The 21602-nt window shown below is 41.0% G+C and overlaps 1 protein-coding gene across 1 annotated transcript in view; it reads right to left on the bottom strand.

Annotated features, from left to right (window-relative positions):
• Window positions 1-12811: 12811 nt before the first annotated feature.
• The window catches only part of PPARA (peroxisome proliferator activated receptor alpha), a 175359-nt gene continuing 166568 nt past the window's right edge, over window positions 12812-21602 (bottom strand). The window contains exon 8 of the mRNA XM_033953295.1: window positions 12812-13668. Coding sequence (XP_033809186.1) covers window positions 13421-13668 — 248 coding nt within the window. The 3' untranslated portion in view covers window positions 12812-13420. The remainder of the gene's footprint in view (window positions 13669-21602) is intronic.

Here is a 21602-nt window from a genome sequence, read left to right as displayed (position 1 = left end):
GATATTCTCAACATCTGGGTGACGTCAACCACAGAGCCCTGATGCGGAGAGCTTCACAAGCAGACTTGCTTGAAGAACTTTTGGAAAGTTCACAACTGCCGCAACGCGCATGCGCGACTGCCTTCCCGCGCAAAAGCTAAGAAGCCAACCAGGGGCGGTGGGTGGGTTGTGAGAATATCTGCCTGCTGTCCCTGGATAACACCTGTTACAGAAAGTAACTGTGCTTTATCCCAAGACAAGCAGGCAGCATATTCTCAACATATGGGTGACCTCCAAGCTAACCAGAATGGAATGGTGGGAGTGGTGGCAGTTCAGGAGAATAAATTTTGTAATGCTGCCTGACCAAAGTGGCCATCCCATCTGGAAAAAGAATCCAAACAATAATAAGAGGTGAAAGTATGAACCAAGGACCAAGTGGCAGCTTTACAGATTTCCTCTATAGGAGTAGATCTAAGGAAAGCTACAGATGCCGCCATGGCTCTAACTTTATGGGCTGTGACTCAACCCTCAAGATGCAGTCCAGCCTGAGCATAGCAGAATGAGATGCAAGCAGCCAACCAGTTGGAGATGGTTCTCTTGGAAACTGGATGTCCCAACTTGTTTGGATCAAAGGAGACAATGAGTTGAGGAGAAGATCTCTGTGGCTTAGTCCTTTGTAAGTAGAAAGCGAAAGCACACTTGCAGTTCAAAGTATGAAGAGCTGTCTCTCCAGGATAAGAATGAGGCTTTGGAAAAAACACTGGAAGTACAATGGATTGATTTAGATGAAATTCTGAAACAACTTTTGGTAAGAATTTAGGATGAGTATGGAGGACCACCTTGTCGTGATAAATACTGTGACAGGAGGGTCCGCCACTAAAGCTTGTAGCTCACTGACTCTGCGAGCAGACGTGAGAGCAATTAGGATGACCACGTTCCAAGTGAGATATTTCAGATGAGCTGAAGACATTGGTTCAAATGGAGGCTTCATCAACTTAGCAAGAACCACATTGAGATCCCAAACCACTGGAGGTAGTTTGAGAGGTGGTTTGACATTGAAAAGTCCTTTCATAAATCTGTAAACCACAGGATGAGCAGATAAAGGTTTCCCTTCCAACAGTTGATGGAAAGCAGCAATTGCACTGAGATGGACTCTAATAGAGGTTGATTTGAGGCCTGATTGAGATAAATGAAACGGGTAATCCAGAACTGAAGACAAGGAGGTAGACTGAGGCTCCTTGTGATGAAGAGCGCACCAATCAGAAAACCTAGTCCATTTCTGGTTGTAACACTGCCTAGTGGTAGGCATTCTTGAAGCCTCTAAAATGTCCTTGACAGATTGAGAGAACTTTAGATTGGCAGTTACGTTGAAAGGAACCAAGCTATCAGATATAGAGACTGCAGGTTGGGATGAAGTAGAGACCCCTGACTCTGTGTAAACAGAGAAGGAAAAACTGGTAGAAGTAGTGGCTCCCTGCTGCTAAGTTGAAGTAGAAAGGAGAACCAAGGTTGTCTGGGCCACTGAGGAGCTTTCAGAATCATGTTGGAATGTTCTTGTTTGAGTTTGACGAGTATCTTGAGAATTAGAGGGAATGGAGGAAAATAGAAGGATTTTTTAAATGAAGAGATCTCAACGTGGGACAATGGAAAAGTGAGAGCTGGTTACTGGGAGTAAAACATTTATATATGTTCTCTAATACTTATCTAATATGTTGAGGCTGGAAATGATCCTCCTTATAGGAAATGTCAACTGTATTATGTAGTCTGATCTACATTTGGAGTCAGCAAGTGACTTTTGGTAAAGTTTGCAGTTACGGAAACTGAATTCACTGTTCAATTAATAGACAGACAACACTGACAGATTAGGAAGTGATGAATGGACGGAACCAGGAAGAGAAGAGATCTTAATACATGGATATTAATTGCCGGTGTGGGTTTGTTTATATGAAAACAAGTTCAGTGATTGGGCGTACAGAAATGCAGCAGATGAAAATACCAACTGAAATGGTTAAAGATACTGTAAAGATTGATGAAATTAGTGGGAGAAGAAGATTCGTCAAAAGGTTTGGAAGGATTAAATGGAGGAAATATATATGTTGACTAATTTGGGAATTTAATGTTTTATTGACAATATATGTTTATTTTCTTTTGTTATATATGCTTTGTATTATTTTTTTTAGGGGAAAAGGATATATTAATGCTAGTTTATGGTTGTATTTATAAATTATTCCAACATGTTTAAATGTTCATGATATTTATAGGGTGAGAGATATCTAACTTAAAGGGAAATTTTTGAGAGGAAATAATTTACTAATAATTTATTCAGGAATGTAAAACAGATAGTGAAAATATTAATGATCATTTCATTTAATTCTTTCTTTCTCTAAATATATATTATTTGTCTTCATTAAAAATTTGAACACATAGGTTACAAATACTCTAAGGTTATTTAATACAGGGATTTGATAATAATATTAAAGATTAATATTATAGATTAAAGATATTGTTTATTATTGAATTGATGACATTTTTCTTTTACAGTATAAACTGATCTTTTGCAGTAGGAAAAATTGTTTAAAATTAATATTGTTAAATTATAAATATTAAGCTTGAAAACTTGGCTCTTTGCAAAAATCTAATCACCTCCCATTCTCCAGTATTCGTCCCTCTCTTTCCTCTTAGTCCCTCTCCTTTATCCCTTATTGTAGTTCCTTTCCTCTTAACTCTGTAAACCGTGCCGAGCTCTGCGCTCGCAGAGATGGCGCGGTATACAAACCTAAGGTTTAGTTTAGTTTAGTTTAAGCTAGGATTTGGATTCTATTTGGGGAAAAGAATTGAAATAAATTTTAGAATAACAGATTTTCACAATGGATAGGAAAAATGTTTTATATGCATTAGGTTTATAGAGGGGATAGGGGATAGATTGCGGGTCCACTGTCTCGTACCAAGTTCACCGTATCAAATTGTCTTTGTGAGGGGGGATATGGGAGGGATAGGAATATGGACTCGGGAGGGCAAGGGATGGGGAAGGGTTCTGGATGTGTATGGAAATTTATTTTTGGGATACTTTGATAGGAAAGATTATGATTGAAATGTTTGGTATATTTATTTAGGATGTCTTTAAAAATATTCTCATTAAATGTCAATGGCTTCAATAAACCTATTAAGAGAAAGAAAATACTTAATTTTTTAAAGAAACAAAATGCTGATATATACTGCATTCAAGAGACTCACTTAAATGTCACTGAATCAAAAAAACTAAAAGGAGGTTGGATTAGTGAATGTTTATATGCCCCTGCTGTGTGTAAAAAAGCTGGGGTGGCAATCTTAGTAATAAGTGTTTAGCTACATTTAAATTAAAATCTGCAGATTCCCTAGGCAGATGGATCCATGTAGACATGAGCTTGGAGGAAAACAAGATGGCGCTTTTTAATGTATATGCTTCTAATTCGCATCAGGATGAATTTTTATAAGACTCTTCAACAGTTGATACTACCACTGGCTGCTTCTAATGTAGTTGTCCTTATGAGGAGTGTGTGGCGCAGTGGTTGGATCTACAGCCTCAGCACCTTGGGGTTGTGGGTTCAAACCCCGCGCTGCTCTATGTGACCCTGGGCAAGTCACTTAATCCTCCATAGCCCCAGGTACATTACATAGATTGTGAGCCCACCGGGACAGAGAGGGAAAATGCTTGAGTACCTGATTGTAAAAACCACTTAGATAACCTTGATAGGCGGTATATAAAATCCTAATAAACTTGAAACTTGAGATGGCGGGGATGTCACTAGTGAAAACTAGAAGAAGTCAGAAATTGCTTTGATAAATAATATATGAACTGACTTCGCATTCAACACAAACCTGTCTATGAAGTGTAATCAATATGTTTTAAGTTGCTCAGAAATGTGAAACTCAACAAGGGGGGAACGCACCCCCCTAGAATGGGAACAGAGTTTACCTCCCAGTCATTGCAACTGTTTCTGTAGAGATCACACTTCAAGCCAGGATGTTAGTTAATAAAAATTGTTACAGTCCTTGAAATGATATGAAGTATAGGATTTTCTCCTTTCTTCTTATGCTTGTTTTATACTTGTCAGAACATCACTTAAGCATGATTAATAGAATCATAACTTAGCTCAATGAGGGGTTTGGGGTCCCGATGCGGCCCCGTTTCGTGTCCTTCGTCAGGAGACCCACTCACGATTGCTGGAAAACTGGCTGTAGTCTTTTAAACTTCAGTTATGTTAAAGTTAGTGATACGACAACATTTCTGCAATACAAAAGTCATTTACAACATCGGGTGTGAGTAAAAATCCATAACCACACCTCGATGAAAAGTATTACTTTTTTAAGGCTAAACTAGAGGAGGGAATGCACAAAATACATACCAAAACTGAAAAGCTCTCACACCACAAAGTGTATTCAAACAGCCAGAAAGGACACAGCAGTACACTCCCGATTTAAATAGAGAGAAGGGGGAGGGATTTGATGACATCATCAAATGGCTGATGCAATAATCAAAACTGTGAAGAAAAACTGTAAAACAAGAAAACTGTAAAATGCTGTAAAAAATGAATTAAAAAATAAAACAAAAATAATACAATGATCTGCAATGTTACCACCTGGCCAAGGAACAAAATAATATTGAGAGTCATAGAAATGCAACCCATTCCATCTCGCTGTTCAGTCCGTGTGGGTGCAAGGTGTTGAGGATAAAAATCCACTTCTGTTCTTGTTTCCAAAGCATCCTTGCAACATCTCCTCCTCTAGTAGGAACTATGACATTGAGAATAGAAAAGATGAGGTCCGTGGGTACATGTTGATGATCCAACCAGTGCTGTACTAGGGGGGCCTCTTTCACTCCTGTGCGAATCCTGCTGATGTGTTCACATCAGCAGGACTGGGAGGTAAACTCTGTTCCCATTCTAGTGGGGTGCGTTCCCCCCTTGTTGAGTTTCACATTTCTGAGCAACTTAAAACATATTGATTACACTTCATAGACAGGTTTGTGTCTAATGTAGTTGTGGCAGGGGACTTTAATGCTGTGATGGATCATTATTGGATAAAAAGCCTAGTAGAATAATAAAGTCATTGGGATTAGATAATCTGGTGCATTCATGTGCACTCAAGGAGTTTGACGAGTGTCTTGAGAATTAGAGGAAACACATACAGGAATTTGCTAGTCCATTCCAGGAGAAAAGCATCTGCCTCCAGGCGGTGAGGAGAGTAGATCCTGGAGCAAAACTGAGGCAGCTTGTTGTTGTGGGGAGACGCAAAGAGATCTATTTGAGGAGTTCCCCACTGAAAAAATATGTGATGAAGAGATGACGAATTGAGTGTCCATTCGTGAGGCTGTAAAAGACGACTCAATTTGTCTACCAGAAAGTTTTTCTCTCCTTGAATGTAGAGCGCTTTCAGAAAGATGTTGTGAAGAATTGCCCAATTCCAAACCTTCTGAGCTTCCTTGCAAAGAGGGAGAGATCCTGTTCCTCCCTGCTTGCTGACACGTGACATTTCCATCCCTAGAGATGAACATGTCATGGGTAAATCCTGCATGAAACCTATGCCCCGACACAAAAAAACAGGGGTGAGTAGGGATTCTGAGATAGTAGAGGACAGGGCCGCCTATCCTGAGGAGCTTGAGCCCGACCATGAGCTGGAACCCCTTCCGAAGCCAGAGCCTAGTAAAAGAATAAGCTCCCTTAGAAGCAATATTGCTAATGACCTGAGAGGGAGCCAGAGAGCACCCAAACCTGTGCCCCAGCCACACAAGCAAGGCAGTGGCTGTAACTGGTTAAAACAGCTCTCTAAGACAGTGAAGCAGGCAGCTCATGAGGACCTAGCTGATAGGACTCTCCTGGCCAAGCAAAGGCAAGGACCTACCCAGGAACCCATGGAGTGGGAAGGTTCTGCGGTCCAGGATTCTAAAGAGCAAGCAGTCCCTGAAGAAAGCATGGACTTTGTTGAATATGGAATGCCTGAAGTTGGAAGTGTGGAACCTATGGACATGAGTCTGGCAGTTGCTTGCTAATAATTTGAATTTTCCTTTTTGGAATTTTTGTGGGGACACTCTTTGCAAAGAACTGTGTTGTTGGAGAAAGTTGTTTTGTTTGTACTGCACAGCAGTGGGGGCTAGGATGAAGAGCAGTGCTGTAGCTGTGCTCAGCACTGATTAAGCTGCTCCACCCCAGCTGTGATTAAGCCAGGAGAAAGCTGGTGTAAGTAACTGTTTGTGCTTTGCTGCTTCTACATGGAAACCCAGTGACCTTCAGAATTGGGGTAGGATCCCCGAAGAGCTAGGGTTGGGTCTTTGTGGGTGCTTTCAAAAGCCATTATAAAAGGGGACCCAGCAATTCTGTGCCCAGTCTTACAAGGCTGGAGAGTTGCTGCTACTGACGTAGGCAAGGTCTACAACACTGCCTTTTTTCTAAAGTTTGATTGTGTGAACTGTTTTGCAAAAAGCCTGGTGAAGAACAGGACTATATTTGTAAAAGCCCAGGTCTGCAGGAAGACGTGGGAAAGTGTTTTTCTTTGTTTGTGTTTTTTTTTTCTTTCTGGTTTGAAGCTGTGTGAAGCTGCCAGAATAGTGACTGAGACTTGTGTTACTTACCTGGGACAAAACCTTAGTTTATTTACTGAACTGCAACTAGTTACTATAACTGTTTTTGAAAAGAGAGAAGCCGGAGTGGCAGTTTGTATTTTAGTTTTTCTATTTTTGATAAATGTCTGAGCAGGGGTTGGCTGTTTATTGTGAAGCCAAGGTACCTGATCACCGTTTGGGGTCTCCCCCACTGGGAGCTGCGCTAGGGACGTGCTGCCACCTGTCGGCGGTCCTCCGCAGCGTTCTTGCGGAACCAGCAGGTGATACACAGTACATGGCTACTTGATTGTCTGTACGAATGAGGACTACTTGATCGTAAAGAAGATGTTGAAAAGCTTTGAGAGCATTGAAAATCGCTCTGAGTTCTTACAGATTTATGTGGCTCCGACTATCTGCGCTGGACCAATGCCCTTGAATACGGAGACCATCGAGATGAGCCTCCCAAGCATAAGTCGAAGAATCTGTCGTGAGGACCTTCTGATGAGGGAGCGTTTGAAACAGTAAACCTCTGGAGAAATTGGAAAAGTGGATCGGAAGCCTGCACCCATTGAGAAGCCAGGGTCCACTGAGGAATTCTGAGGTGAAGTCCGGCAAAGGGAGTCACATGAACTCTAGAGGCCATGTGACCCAAAAGAACCATCATGTGTCTCGCTGAAAGAGAGGTGAGGGGTAATACTTTGTGACAAAGTTGTATGAGAGTATCCTGGCGTTGTTGAGGAAGGAATGCTCTGAGTTGCACAGTGTCCAGTACAGCTCCAATGAACTGTAGGTTTTGAGAGGGTTGTAGCTGGGATTTTGGAAAGTTTATTTCGAACCCCAAACTTTGGAGGAACCAAATAGTCCATTGGGTCGCTACAATAACCCCCTGAGATGTAGAGTCTTTAATGAGCCAGTTATCCAGGTACGGGAAAACCTGAAGACCATAACTGCACAGAGCTGCTGCTACTACCACAAGGCACTTGGTTAAAACTCTGGGAGATGATGCCAGGCCGAAAGGTAGCACTCTGTATTGAAAATGATGATTTCCCACCTGAAATCTAAGGAACTTGTAGAGGCTGGATGAATGGGAATGTGAATGTAAGCCTCTTTGAGATCCAGAGAGCATAACCAATCGTTGTGATCCAGAAGGGGATACAAGGATGCTAGAGACTGTATCCAAAATTTTTCTTTGACAAGAAATTTGTTGAGAGCTCTGAGGTCCAAGATAGGTCGTGGATTCTCCTTCTTCTTTGGGACAAGGAAGTAACGGGAGTAAAACCCTGTGCTCTACTGTTCTAGAGGAACTTCCTCAATGGCAGGGAGATGAAGCAGAGCTTGGGCTTCCTGAAGAAGGGAGGTCTGTGACTGATTGGAAGGATACTCTCTTGGGGAAGATCTGGTGGAACCTGAAGGAAGTGAAGAGAGTAACCTTTCCTGATTATTGTGAGGACCCAGAGGTCAGATATAATTAGTTAGATGGTCAAAAAGGCTGAGTGGACTTTGGTATAGCAGGAGTCTGAGGTTTATGCTGCCTTTGTTTTTGTTGCTGTTGTTTCTTAGGCGGTGGCCTGGAATAAGGTGCTGACTTCGAAGGATAACGCCTCTGATAGAACGGAGGAGGCCTATAACTTTTAATAGTGGAAGGCTTCAGCTGAATTATAGAGGCAAACGATTTCTCATGCTCTGACAAGCGTTTTGTAGCTGCCTCAATGGAGTCGTCAAATAACTCATTCCCCTGACATGGGATGTTGGCCAGACGATCCTGCAGATTTGGGTCCATATCTACAGTGTGGAGCCAGGCTAGATGATGCATGGCCATTGAAAATGCCGTCACCCTGGAGGACATTTCAAACGCATCATATGCAGCCTGAACCATATGAATGCACAGTTGACCTAAAGTATGATCCATGTGCTGAAAATCTAGAAGCCAATGTTTAGGTAGATACTTAAAGAATGTAGGCATAGCATTGACCCAGTGCTTCAGATAGGACATGAAGACAAAATTATAGTTCAAAATTCTATTTGTCATCATAGAATTTTGATACAGCCAAGGGCCAAACTTGTACATGGTCCTTTCCTCTAGGCCAGGTGGAACTGTGTCATAAACTTTTGCAGGATTAGAGAAGACTCCACAAAAAGAGATTGATGGGATAGTTGAGACTTCTCAAATCCCTTAGAAGGAAGCATCTTATAACAGGATTCTAGCTTTGCTGGCACTGCAGGAACAGAATACGGTGTATCCAGATTTCTTTTGAAAGTCTGAGAGAGAATGGCATTCATGGGTAATTTGAGAGAATCCCTAGGAAGATTAGGCATACCCAGTTCTTCCAAATATTCTTTAGAGTACTTTGAGTCAGACTCCAAGGTAATGTTGAGATGTTTACTCATTTGACCTAGAAACTTAGGGCTCCTTTTACTAAGCTGTGATAGCGTTTTAGCGCACGCTAAACCCGTGCTATGTGGCTAGAACTAACGCCAGCTCAATGCTGGCATTAGCATCTAGCGCATGTGGCAATTCTGCGCACACTAAGTGCATGCTAAAACTGCTATCGCAGCTTAGTAAAAGGAGCCCTTAGTAAAAGACAACGGATCAGATGTCCATGTTGAGGTGAAGGTGAACAAGAGTCCCTCGAAGCCTCTCTGGAATATTGGTACCGAAGGTATGAATCCATAGGTAAAAATGAAGAGGAATGTCCACTCCTGGAATGAGTAGGAACTGAAAGGTCACTTATCTAAGCCCTGCAGTCTTTCTGTTACATGCCCAGGAGGGCAAAATACAATATGGTTATCTCAGCATACACAGTAAGAAGCTAACACCCAAACTACAACACCCAGTGTAGGCAGGGTAGAACATGAGATAAGTCATGTCTGCAATTAAACATAATTCAGCATTTTTATTAAAGAGAAAACTTAGTTCAAGACTCAGAAAAACCAGTCCCAGACTCCTTCAGAATGTTTTCATTTTGAAGTAACAGATGGTGAAGAAAACCTTGCCGGAGAAGAACTCGACTGGCGAGAATACTGTGAATATCGAATGTGAGGTTCCACAGGAGTTTTCCTCAATAAGGGAGTTAGTTGTCTCGAAGAGTCTCGATGCCTCGATAAACGAGGTCTGTCTCGAGAAGACGACCTGGGTCTCGGTGAATGCCTCGACAGATGATGAGATGAACTGTGCCTCGAAGAATGAGGCAGTGATGTTGAATCCAGCCTCGATGTGGAATATTAAGGAGTCCTCGCCTGTGCCTCGAAGAGGGCAAAGCCTTATGTTGAGAGGTAGGGCTGGAAGTTGAAGATCGAGGTTGAGACACTTGCAAGGACTCAGCTCCTTGTAAATAGTGTTCAGACTGACCTCGAAGTACTCTTAAGGACTCAACTCCTTGGATAGAGTCTGTAGGTTGGACTCACGGACTTGACTCCTTGTATTACTGCTGAGTGCTCAGAGTGGAGGCAGGAGTCAATTTGGCAAGCATATTACCAAACTCCTGATGCAGAATAGTTTCCAACATATTCTGTAAAGCCGGCACCGTGACCACTGAAGCTGGTACAGTTGGTATGGCTATGGATTCCGAGGAAGACGACCTGGAAGAAGAGTGTTGCCTTGATTTTGAGACCCTTTTCTTGGACAGTCTTGGAACCACCGATTCTAAGGGTGGCATGGGCTGTGACTCCAGAAGAGTTGGCTTAGATATCTTACCTGATGGAGACACTGAGGATAACGACCCTTCAGGAGATGATTTAGCAGACTTTCCTGAGGATGAGGATTTCCCCATCAAGGAAGGTTTTAATGAGGTTGAGGTCGAGGTTGAAGATTTGAGCCCCACAGAAGACTTCAACAGAGTTGAAGTCAAGGTTGAGGGCGCAATCGGGGTTGAGGCTTTAGCTGAGGAACGATTCATACCCCCGAAGATTTTCTCAAGTTGAGCTCGACAATGTTTAAGGGCTCGATTTTGATGTGTAGCTCAGTGAGCGCACGATTCTGGACAATGATCAGATCCTAAACACTGCATACACCATTTATGTGGGTCAGTGATGGAAATCGCATGTTGACACTGGCTACACTTCTTGAACCCCGTGACTGGCCGGGACATGGATTGAAAAACGGCTATGGCAAAATCAAAGCCCACAGGATGAGGCTGTGAAGTAGGCCCTGCTGTGACACGACAAAAAATAAACAAGAAAACTTTTTTTTAATGCTACACTACGACCCTGTAAAAAGAAAATAAGTACCTGAGCCGCGGTGAAGAGAAGGCATTAGTTTGAACTAACTCTTGCGCAGAGCTTTGAAACGAGGGCTTCTTAGCTCCACAAAAAACTTAGAACTGAGGAGATGCTGAGGAGATGTGTGCCCTACGTTGGGCAGGAAGGCACTCGCGCATGCGCAGTGCGGCAGTCGTGAACTTTCCAAAAGTTCTTCAAGCAAGTCTGCTTATGAAGCTGTCTGCATCGGGGATCCGTGGTTGACGTCACCCATGTGTTGAGAATATGCTGCCTGCTTATCTTGGGATAAAGTGCAAGTCTGAATTTACATTCAGAGTTTCCTCTATGCAGGTTTAATTGATTTTTTTCAGTGAACGCACACAAATACACTTCCTTTTTGAAAAACTGTTCTTGCATAACCAGCAGGTATAAAGGAAAGTGCATAGTTTCACTGGGATAATCTCCATCAGTGATCTCAAACTCAAACCCTTTGAAGGGTCACATTTTGGATTTGTAGGTACTTGGAGGGCTGCAGAAAAAATAGTTAATGTCTTATTAAAGAAATGACAATTTTGCATGAGGTAAAACTCTTTATAGTTTATAAATCTTCCCCCCCCCGAAGGCCTGCATGTTCCCCCCTTCTTTGCAGCATCCTCCAGCTTCCACCCTGGCCTCTCGGTCTTAGTTTCAGCTAATTACCACAGCCTTCAGAGAGGATCACCATTGCTGTAGCGTTCCTTGCAGGCTGCCATCGGCCTCTGCAGCACATTCACTCTGCCGCTGTCCTGCCCCTCCTCTGACTTCAGGGGCAGGATCGCGGCAGAGGAAACATGTTGCTGAGAATGACGGCAGCCTGCAAGGATCGCTACAGCACCAGCAATCCTCTCTGCAGGCTGCAGTAATTATCTGAAGGTAATAGTGGGAGGCCAGGAGGGAAGCTGGAGGATGCTGCAAAGAGCGGGCAGCATTAGTACAGACCATGGGCCGCAAAATAGTACCTGGTGGGCTGCATGTGGCCCCTGGGCCGCGGGTTTGAGACCACTAATCTATATGCATATTGTCAAACTTTCAAAAGTTTGACCATACATGTCAATACAAACTCTTCCTCAGTTCCACTCCTGTGAACACCTCCTCTGAAGTCTGAATAAAACTGATGCATACACAGGCTATACCCACATATATTACCTGCACATTGTGTAGGAAATTTTATAAAAGCCTGTTTCCATTGGTAATGTACTATTTTTTTGCCTCTGACAATGCTTCTGAAAAGGTACTTTAAGTGTGACTTTCCTAAGTTAGAAATACTAGGGAAAATTTTTCATAATCATTGTTTCATAATCTGTAACTGATTTATCATCATTATCAGGGCAAAAATAATTTACCAAATATGATTCAAGTTAGAGGCAGAGTTGGGCTCCTCAAGCTTTAATCATTATATACCACATTACTTCCTCCATTTGTTCATTAAATACCCCTGTATACCCTTACAGCAGGGTTTGTAGCCTGTGGATTACTGAAAATTTAATTGTAATTCATGATTGAAAAACAAACATCAGCTGAGCTCCACTGTGTCAATTAGTTCTGAATTGTAAGGCTTAGTTCTGGAATCCTCTGTAACAGGGATGCAAGAGTTCAGGCTTTGAGTGCTGCAAACAGGACAGGTTTCATGTTATCCCTAATAAGTATGCATGTCTGAAAATCTATCTGATGCATATTTATTAGAAATATACTGAAAACCTAGCCTGTCTGCAGAACTTGAAGCCTGAACTCCTGAATTCATGTCTACAGTGATGGGTCTCAATCCAGTCCTCAAAACACATTGGGCCATTCTGGTTTTAAAGATATTCACAATAAATATGCATGAGTTAGATTTGTGTTCACTAGAGGCACTGCATGTATACCTTTTCTGTGTATTCAAATTGTGTATATCCTGAAAACCACCAATGCCAGTTGGGTTCCAAGGACTAAGCCACAACCATTGCTATCTAAAACTACAGCTAAAAAAAACTTTGAATCCTACACCTTTTACCATATAAAATCGAGAAACGGAAAAAAAAATTAGTGTTAGATAATTTGATTTTATGGTGGGCCCCATCAACTTTTCTTAATCTGGGCAACACTGGTCAAAGCCTCCATGGACTAATAACTGAAGGTGCAGAAACCAATAGCATCACACAAAATTATAAAAACTTCAAGAAAGTGCTAGTTCATTTCCAGCAAGAATGAGTGAAAAAGCCTCCAGCCTAAAGACTGCAAATCCTTGAAAGTGTCTTGATCACCAGTGCATCACGTGAATGGTTAAGTACCTAGCAAAATAGACATTATAAATATACTGTAACCGATCAAAATTATCAGCAAAATCTATCTTGATAAGCATTTCATTGTAAAACAAAGTTCACCAATCCTCATACATTATTAATTTTATAACTAAAATTATCAAAAGACTTCCTTGCTTTCAATTCTTGAGCCCATAACAAGTCTTGCAACTTACTGCTTCATGAAGACAAGAAACTTGACAATCCACCGATTAATGATGCCTTACCCATTTTTCTTAGTCATCTAGATTAGTAGACAGAAAATTTGTTTGCAAAATAATTTTGCTCCCATCTAATTATCAAAGTTTGCTGTGGGCTATATGGAATTTAAAAAATATACCCCTTTCTCCATCTAGTACATGTCCTTATAGATTTCCTGTAGTAAAGGATGCAAGGATGCATCAGTTTCAGTTTTTTTGATCTCCTGGACAAGAAGCGCATGCTCGGTGACAAGCTGCCGAAGGTCAGCCATTTTCTGGAGCAGCTTGGGGAAGAGGAAGCTGTCATCAGGATGGTTACTTTGCAGGTGAAGTTTTAAAACATGCACAATGACTTCCTGTATCCTTTCAACATTTGCTACATTTACAAGGCCAGGACGATCTGTTGCCAACAAATATAAAAAAATGAAGAAAAAACAATCAAGAAAACACATTGTTATTATGACATTTAATAGCACAGTTTGAAAACCAAACAACTATGGCACCTACATCAGCTAATACTATAGCCACTAAAAGGAGTAGCATTCACACTTAAAACAAAATTAAATTCTTTAAGCAAATAAAATGACAGCCTCTCTACAGTTAGAAAGTTGACTTCATGGTTTTCTAAAACAGGTACTTCTGTCCAGTTTCCTTAAATGTAATTACCCAAGAGATCAGAGAGTGGCTGGTGGACACTTAGTACCTCCTCCCTCCCTTCCTCTTTCTGTCATCAAGCTCTCTGACAAACAGAGGTGGTTACTTCCTAAATGATGCAATAGGAGAAAGGAGAAGGAGTAAGAATGGTCATTTTCTAGGGTTTTTAATTATTTTATGACTACTTTTTGTACTTGAGGAAAATTGACATTAAAATTTACTTGATCTCACTGTTCTCTCTTGTAGTAAAAGATGACCATCTGACTGCAAGCTTACATTCTAACTCCTGAACAAAGCAATGATGCTTTAATCTGTATACATTTGAATTAAATCAAAATTAAAAATTGAATTGCTGGGGAGGGGGATGGGGGCGTTCTTTTTGTACATTATGCCTCTGATATAACAGTTTCTCGGTCGGAGTGGGGCTGAAGGATGATAGATGGCCTGCTCCAGGGCCCATAAGAGTCCAGGGGCCCATAAGAGTTGCTTTTGCTCCTGGACCTAGGTCTGTTAGTGGGGAATAGTTGGTTAGGTGATTTTGCATTATGTTTATAAAACCTGATGATGACTGTTCTCTCTGCTGTAAAAGTTGTTCCATTGTCTCTTACTCGACTTTGCTATGTTTGATTTGTTTATGATTGTCTTATCATCAATAAAATTGTTTGAACGTAAAAATTGAATTGCTACATACATCTTGAAGAAGTGCTCACAAAAGCTAAGTATTACAACTGAGTACAGCTTAGTCAATCTGGCTGTCCCATGTATGACACTGTTCTAAGAGAAGAGAAATTGCTATGACAAAAACATTTTACTTCAAATCTTGGAGTTAAGCCATATAGTTTGATTTGTAGATTTATGTATTGGATTAGAAGTTAAATTATCTGTATATATTTTAAAGTTTTCCAGGTGTCAAGTAGTATTTTATTTTCTTTGTATAGCCTAGGCATTTTAACACTAAGTATATGACACAGCCTCAAAGGAAAACATGAGTTGCAATTCCAGCCTTAGCCAGTCTGGGAATTTTTCCATGAGTTCTGGGAGGACCCAATACATACCTTGGCGCATAATATAGGATTGATGATACCTATAGAAATTTGGAAAATTTACCCCGCCCTCTGTAATTAATTTTTGTAAAGTCACTAAGGCAATTCTAGCTATTTTACCTTGCCAAATAAATTTTGTGAGAATACTGTTTAATTTTTTATAAAAAGACCCCTGAAAAAACACTGGTATCATTCCCATTTGGTAACAAACCACAGATGAAATCATCATTTTAACTGTTTGGACTCTCCCCACCAGGAAATATGCAAGGGATTCCATTGCTCACATAATTCTGTAACCTTCTGTAATATATTCGTATCGGCGGATTTAAGATTGTCTGGAAGCAATGGATAATAGAAGGAATACGTACTCTTGAAGATGTAATGTCCAATGGTAAACTGCTTGATTTTTCACAGTTGCAACAAAAATTTGGCTTGAATAAATCACAAAGTTATAAATGGCTGCAACTGAAGCAAGCCATTCAGGCAGGGTTCCCTGAATGGAAAAATCTTAATAATCAATATAGTTTAGAATTCCTATGCTTCCAAGCGGACTTTCTGGGACACCAGGCCACATAGTGGTACAAATTAATATCTGGATTGTTGAATAAAAAACCAAGGACTGGTCTGAGACATTTGGAGCATTGAGATTAAGCACGAAATTACGGCATCTCAATGGTTGTGTATTTGGTCTTGGAGGATGAGATGTATAATGTCAGCGTCTATGAAGCAAACGTGGTTTTTCTTACTACATAGAGCTTTCTGGACCCCTGTTCATTTAAAAAAATTGGATAAATCTAAATCTGATAGATGCATATTGAAGCAGGGACTTTAGATCACTTGTTATTCTTTGTCCATATATACTAGAATTTTGGAAATCAATTTGGAACCAAATTAATTGCCTTTTAGAAAATCATGTGGCATTATCATAAGACACAGTATTATTTGGCATGGAAATGAGGGCAAAGAAACAAATTTCCTCTAATAATAATAATAAATTATTGCTCATTTTAACAGGGGTTGCCATTCAACAGATCATGTACAACTGGAAAAACTGGAATAGACTCAATTACTGTGGAACTCTGTATGCCACATATATAAAATGGAAAGGACATTAGCTGTCCAAAAAGGAAATTATAGCAAATTTCAGGATGTGTGGAGGCCATTGATAGATTATTGCAAAGATTAAAAATATTCTTCCCTGATTATAATATATGACATATGAGGGAGGGTGGGGGGAGGGAAAATTTGATTATTAAAGAAATAGGGGTACAATATTTTAGGATGATATGATCAAATGTAAGAATTCAAGTGTTTTTAAATGTTCAATTGTTAAACATCATTTACTGTACTTGATTTTAAGATATGAAATGAATAAAGATTTTTTTTTTTTAAACATTTTACTTTTTTTTAAAATTATCATATTTGCTTAGCTACAAGACTGTCTTACTGTAAGGGCTCCTTTTATCAAGGCGCGCTATGGGGGTTAGCGCATCGGACATTATATCACGTGCTAACCCCTGCGGCAAGCCAAAAAACTAACGCCTCGTCAATGGAGGCATTAGCGACTAGCACGGCAGGCGGTTTAACGTGCGGTATTCCGCGCATTAAACCCCTACCGTGCCTTGATAAAAGGACCCCTAAGTATAATTACACCCTTAATCTAATCTTCTTAGATATATTAGGGGAAACTAGCTGGGAACTGGGACTTCCAGATTTTAAAAAAGGTATTTTAAACAGACCCCTTCATTTTATAATGTCAGTGCCTAAATGTAATCAATTTCACCAAGGCACCTATGAGCTCCTTTTATGAAGCCACGTAATAGCACGCGCTAATTTGCCAGCCGCGCTAGCCGCTAACGCCTCCTCTTGAGCAGGTGATAGTTTTTCAGCTAGCGCGCGCTAAAAATGTGCATGCGATAAAGCCGCTGACGCAGCTTTGTAAAAGGAGCCCTATATCTTTCAATGTTACACTTGTTGAGAAACTCACTAGGCATCAAACATTGGAGAACTGCTTGTAAATTCAAAACAGTAACATAAGAGTTGCTGTTTTTAATCTACAAGCAGTTCTCCAATGTTTGAGTGCCTAAATGTAAGCACGTTCTGCACACTAAATTATAAAACACTGCAGGCAAGGGTACATTTAAGCCTGTAAGGGCTCGGTGCTATTTTATAATTTAGTGTTATGTTATATTAATCAGGTTTTCTATTCCGCCTTTAACTATTCAGTTCAAGTTCAGATTACATTACAAGAGCACAATTCACTTAGGCCAAATTCTATATATGGCGCAAACTCCCCCCCCAAAAAAAAAAAAAAAAAAAAAAATAACTGGTGCTGAGAAGCACAGCGCTTAACGCGATTCTCTATAAGGCTCCCGCTATATATAGAATCTTGTTTAGCGGCTGTTCGCGGCATAACATTTAGGCCTAAATGCCTGTGCCTAGGTTGCAAGTGGATCAAGTGTATTTTATAACAGTGTGCCTAACTTTTAGGAATACCCATAATCTGCCTGTACTCCTCTGGCCGTACCCCTTTTTGAGATTCGCACACTAGAAGTGACATGCACCACTTTACAGAATGGCCTATCAAGTTCTGTGTATAACTTCTAATTAGTGTCAACTGGTATCAGATAGGTGTTAACTGCTAATTATTGGCATCCATGGGCTTGTTAAACAATTAATTTGTGTGTATAAATTGGCTGTGTGTTAAACAATTAATTGTTTATAAATTGGGGTTAGTACAGAAATGCAGGAGGGAGAGTCCATGTGGACCGAGCATAGGTGAGGATTCCCATTTACACATGTAATTTGCAGAATATTGTAAGCTATGCACTGCCACATTTAGCCACGCACATTTATGCCTGCTATTGATTTAGCATAAGTAGGTGCATCTAATTGTAGGTGCATAGGTGCTAATTTATCCTAGTATTTTGTAACAGAATCTTGGCACCCATGTGCTGTTATAGAATTAGCGCTCAGTGTGCTGCAACTAGGCACCTAACTTGGACATTTCCTCAAGTCTTTGTAAAATATATACAAAGGGCCTCTGAAAAAGTTCTCTGCCCAATCACGAAGAGAATGATGTGGAGCCATGAAACTTACAAGTAATTTAACACTTTTCTTGATGCTTGATGATAGGAAATGAAACAAAGTGTCAAGAAAAGTGTGGAATAACTTGTAAGTTTCATGGCTCCACATCATTCTCTTCTTGGCTAGGCCGAGAACTTTTCAGCAGCCTTTTGTATATGAACACAAAGAAATACACATGCAAGTACAGGATGTCCAGCAGGAAAAGCCATGTTTGTAAAAAATACATTTTTAAAAAAGGGAAGATTAGTTAATTACCTCGATAATCTTCTTCTCAGTAGAAAGGAACATAAGTCTTAAACATATGGGTTACAGTGGGAGTTTTAGTATATGGTGAAGTTTGGAAGAAAATACGAATTCATGTATTTTGTTGAACACCATGTATTATACGATTGAGTGTATTGTTTCCTTTTTGAAAATCAATAAACACATTGAACATAAACATATGGGTTACTTCCTTTTACCTGCAAGGACTGCAGACTTTTTGGGCCAGATTCTGTACAGCTGAGATGCTGTGGGGTGATTTGAAACGGGCTGTACATGCAAGAAACCCCTCAAACATCTCCCAGCTGGAAGAATTCTGCATTGAGGAATGGGACAAACTTTCTTCAGACCAATGTCAGAGACTGGTAGATGGCTACAAGAAGTGTCTCACTGCAATTATTTCAGCCAAAGGGGCTAACACTAGCTTTTAGGGTGTCCTAATTTATTCCTCAGTTGGAATACACGTTTTTGTGGATATCTTTTGTTTCATGAGTAAATCAAGGAAAAGTTTTGTTGTTTACATGCAATTACATCACTTTCTTTTCCAGAGATAAAAAAAAAAGATTTGACATCGATATGTGAACATTTCTTAAGAAAGAACTGAATATTTCATGGCGTGTCCTAATTTTTCCACATGACTATATATATCGCTTCAAGACCCTCATCTGCTTTGCTCCCATCTACCTCCTACATCACCTCACCCTAAAGTACAAACTCCATCTCTCTTGCAGAACATTACTGTTTACATTTCCTTCTCCCAAAGGATGCAAATTTAAAAGATTCCTTAACAGGACACTCTCCTTTCAAGCAGGGATATAGAACAGCACCTTAAGCGACCTAATCCTGAACACACTAACATACCACTCATTCAGAAAAATACTAAAAACCCATTTATTTGACAAGTATATCTGATCCTTCAATTCTGCTCATCACTTACCTCATCTTACACGGTCCTACCTCCTTCCACTTACTGCCCCATCACTCAACTATCTTCCACTCCTTCCCAAATCTAACTGATGTAATGCCACCTTGCTGTCTTACAGCTCCTCTTGTACACTGTCTTGAACTGAAAAGGTATGATGGGATATAAATAAATCTATTATTATTATTTTGTGGGGTAAAGAGGACTTCTCTTTGATAATAGAAAAAAATGTTTAATAATTAATTACTCAAGCAAAGCACATGAAATATATATATATAGAATACTAAACCAAAAGGCTAAAAAAATAAGAAGAGGATCCCTACTCACAACGGCTGTGGTTCAGAGCAAGCAGACATGTCTAATGCACAATCTTGAAATCATTGTGACATTATCAATATGCACTTAGATGGCAGAATGTTACTAAAAAATAATAGGAACCCTTGCCTAAATGAACATTCCTATAGCTCAGTGGTTAAAGGCACTTCTTCCATTTTCCACAGATCATGGGTTCAATCCCCTGGTAAGAATATAAGAATAGCCTTACATGGTCAGACCAATGGTTCATCAAGCCCAGCAGCCCGTTCTCATGGTGGCCAATTCAGGTCACTAGCACCTGGGACAAACCCAGAGTAGCAACATTCCATGCTACCGATCCAGGGCAAGCAGTGGCTTCCCCAATGTCTTAATAACAGACTATGGACTTTTCCTCCAGGAATTTGTCCAAACTTTTCTTAAAACCAGCTATGCTATCCGTTTTTACCACAACCTCTGGCAATGCCTTCCAAAGCTTAACTATTCTCTCAGTAAAAAAATATTTCCTCCTATTGGTTTTAAAAGTCCCCTAGTCTTTGTAATTTCTGACAGAGTGAAAAATCGATCCACTTATGCCAGTTCTACCCCACTCAGGATTTTGTAGACTGCAATCATATCTCCCCTCAGCCTTCTCTTTTCAAGGCTGAAGAGCCCTAACCTTTTTAGTCTTTCCTCATATGAGAGGAGTTCCATCCCCTTTATCATCTTGATCACTCTTTTTTGAACCTTTTCTAATGCCGCTATATCTTTCTTGAGATAAGGCGATCAGAATTGAAAGCAATACTCCAGGTGAGGTCGCATCATGGAGTGATACAGAGGCATTATAATATCTTTAGGGTTCCTTTTAATAAGGTGAGCTAGCGTTTTTAGCGCACGTAGGAAATTACCGTGAGCTACACCGCATGCTACGCTTCTAGAACTAATGCCAGCTTAATGCTGGCGTTAAGGTCTAGCTCAGCAATGTAGCGCACGATATTCCACGCGTTAAAGTCCTAACACGGCTTAGTAAAAGGTGCCCTTAGTCTTGTTAACCATCCCTTTTAAAATAATTCCTAGGATCTTGTTTGGTTTTTTGGCCGCCATCACATATTGGGCAGAAGGTTTCATCGTATTATCCCAGGACAAGCAGGCAGGTATTCTCACAAGTGGGCAACGTCATCCGACGGAGCCTCGATGCGGACACCTCACAAGTAGACTTGCTTGAAGAAACTCGAAGTTTCGAGTCGCCCGCACCGCGCATGCGCGAGTGCCTTCCCGCCCAGCGCAGGGCGCGTCTCCTCAGTTCTTACTTTTCTGCGGAGCCGAGAAGTCCGTCTTAGATTCTCTGCGTGAAGTGGTTTCACTTGTGCCTTCTTTTGTCCGCGGTTTTGTGTTCTTTTTACTCAGAATCGCTGTTTTATTCTTTCAAAAAAAAAAAAAAAAAATTTTCTGTTCGTTCGACCGGGCATGCCTCGTGGCCGCTTTGATCTTGCGGCGGCGCTTTTTCGGCCTATGTCCTGGCCTGCAACCAGTTTTAAAGAGTGTTCCAAGTGCCAGCGCGCGATTTCCCTCACGGACCCTCATCGATGCTGTATTCAGTGTCTTGGGCCTCAACATCTCCCGAAATCATGCTGGCCTTGCTCAACACTCAAGTCTCGTGCTTTCAAACATGGTTGCATCCTGTGGGAGCAGCTTTTCAGCATGGAGTCTTCGATGGAGCTTTCGTCCTCGAAGGGTGCTTCGCCCTCGACCTCATCCAAAGCTCTCCAGGCTTCCACAGCTTCTACCTCGAGCCTCATCAAACCTGCCTCGTTTGTACCGGCTCTATCTTCGACACCGGCTGCGGTGCCTTCCTCTGTCTCTTCAGGTCAGATAGCACAGCAGCCCATTCCCCTGGTGGTGCTTAAAGTGCCTAAGGCTTCTAAGTCCAAGCACTCTCACACTGCCTCGAGGGAACACAAAGCCCGTACAGGTGGTCCCGTTGGAGACACGGATCCATCCTTGCTGGCTTCGTTCCAGACCTTGTTAGAGAAGCAATTCATTCATCTCTTTACTACCATGGGGCCGAAGCTTCTC

This window comes from Geotrypetes seraphini, chromosome 7, assembly GCF_902459505.1.
Source record: "Geotrypetes seraphini chromosome 7, aGeoSer1.1, whole genome shotgun sequence".
Taxonomy (NCBI): Eukaryota; Metazoa; Chordata; class Amphibia; order Gymnophiona; family Dermophiidae; genus Geotrypetes; species Geotrypetes seraphini.
The sequence above is the reverse complement of the archived record's forward strand: the minus strand, read 5'-3'. Positions and strand labels throughout refer to the sequence as shown.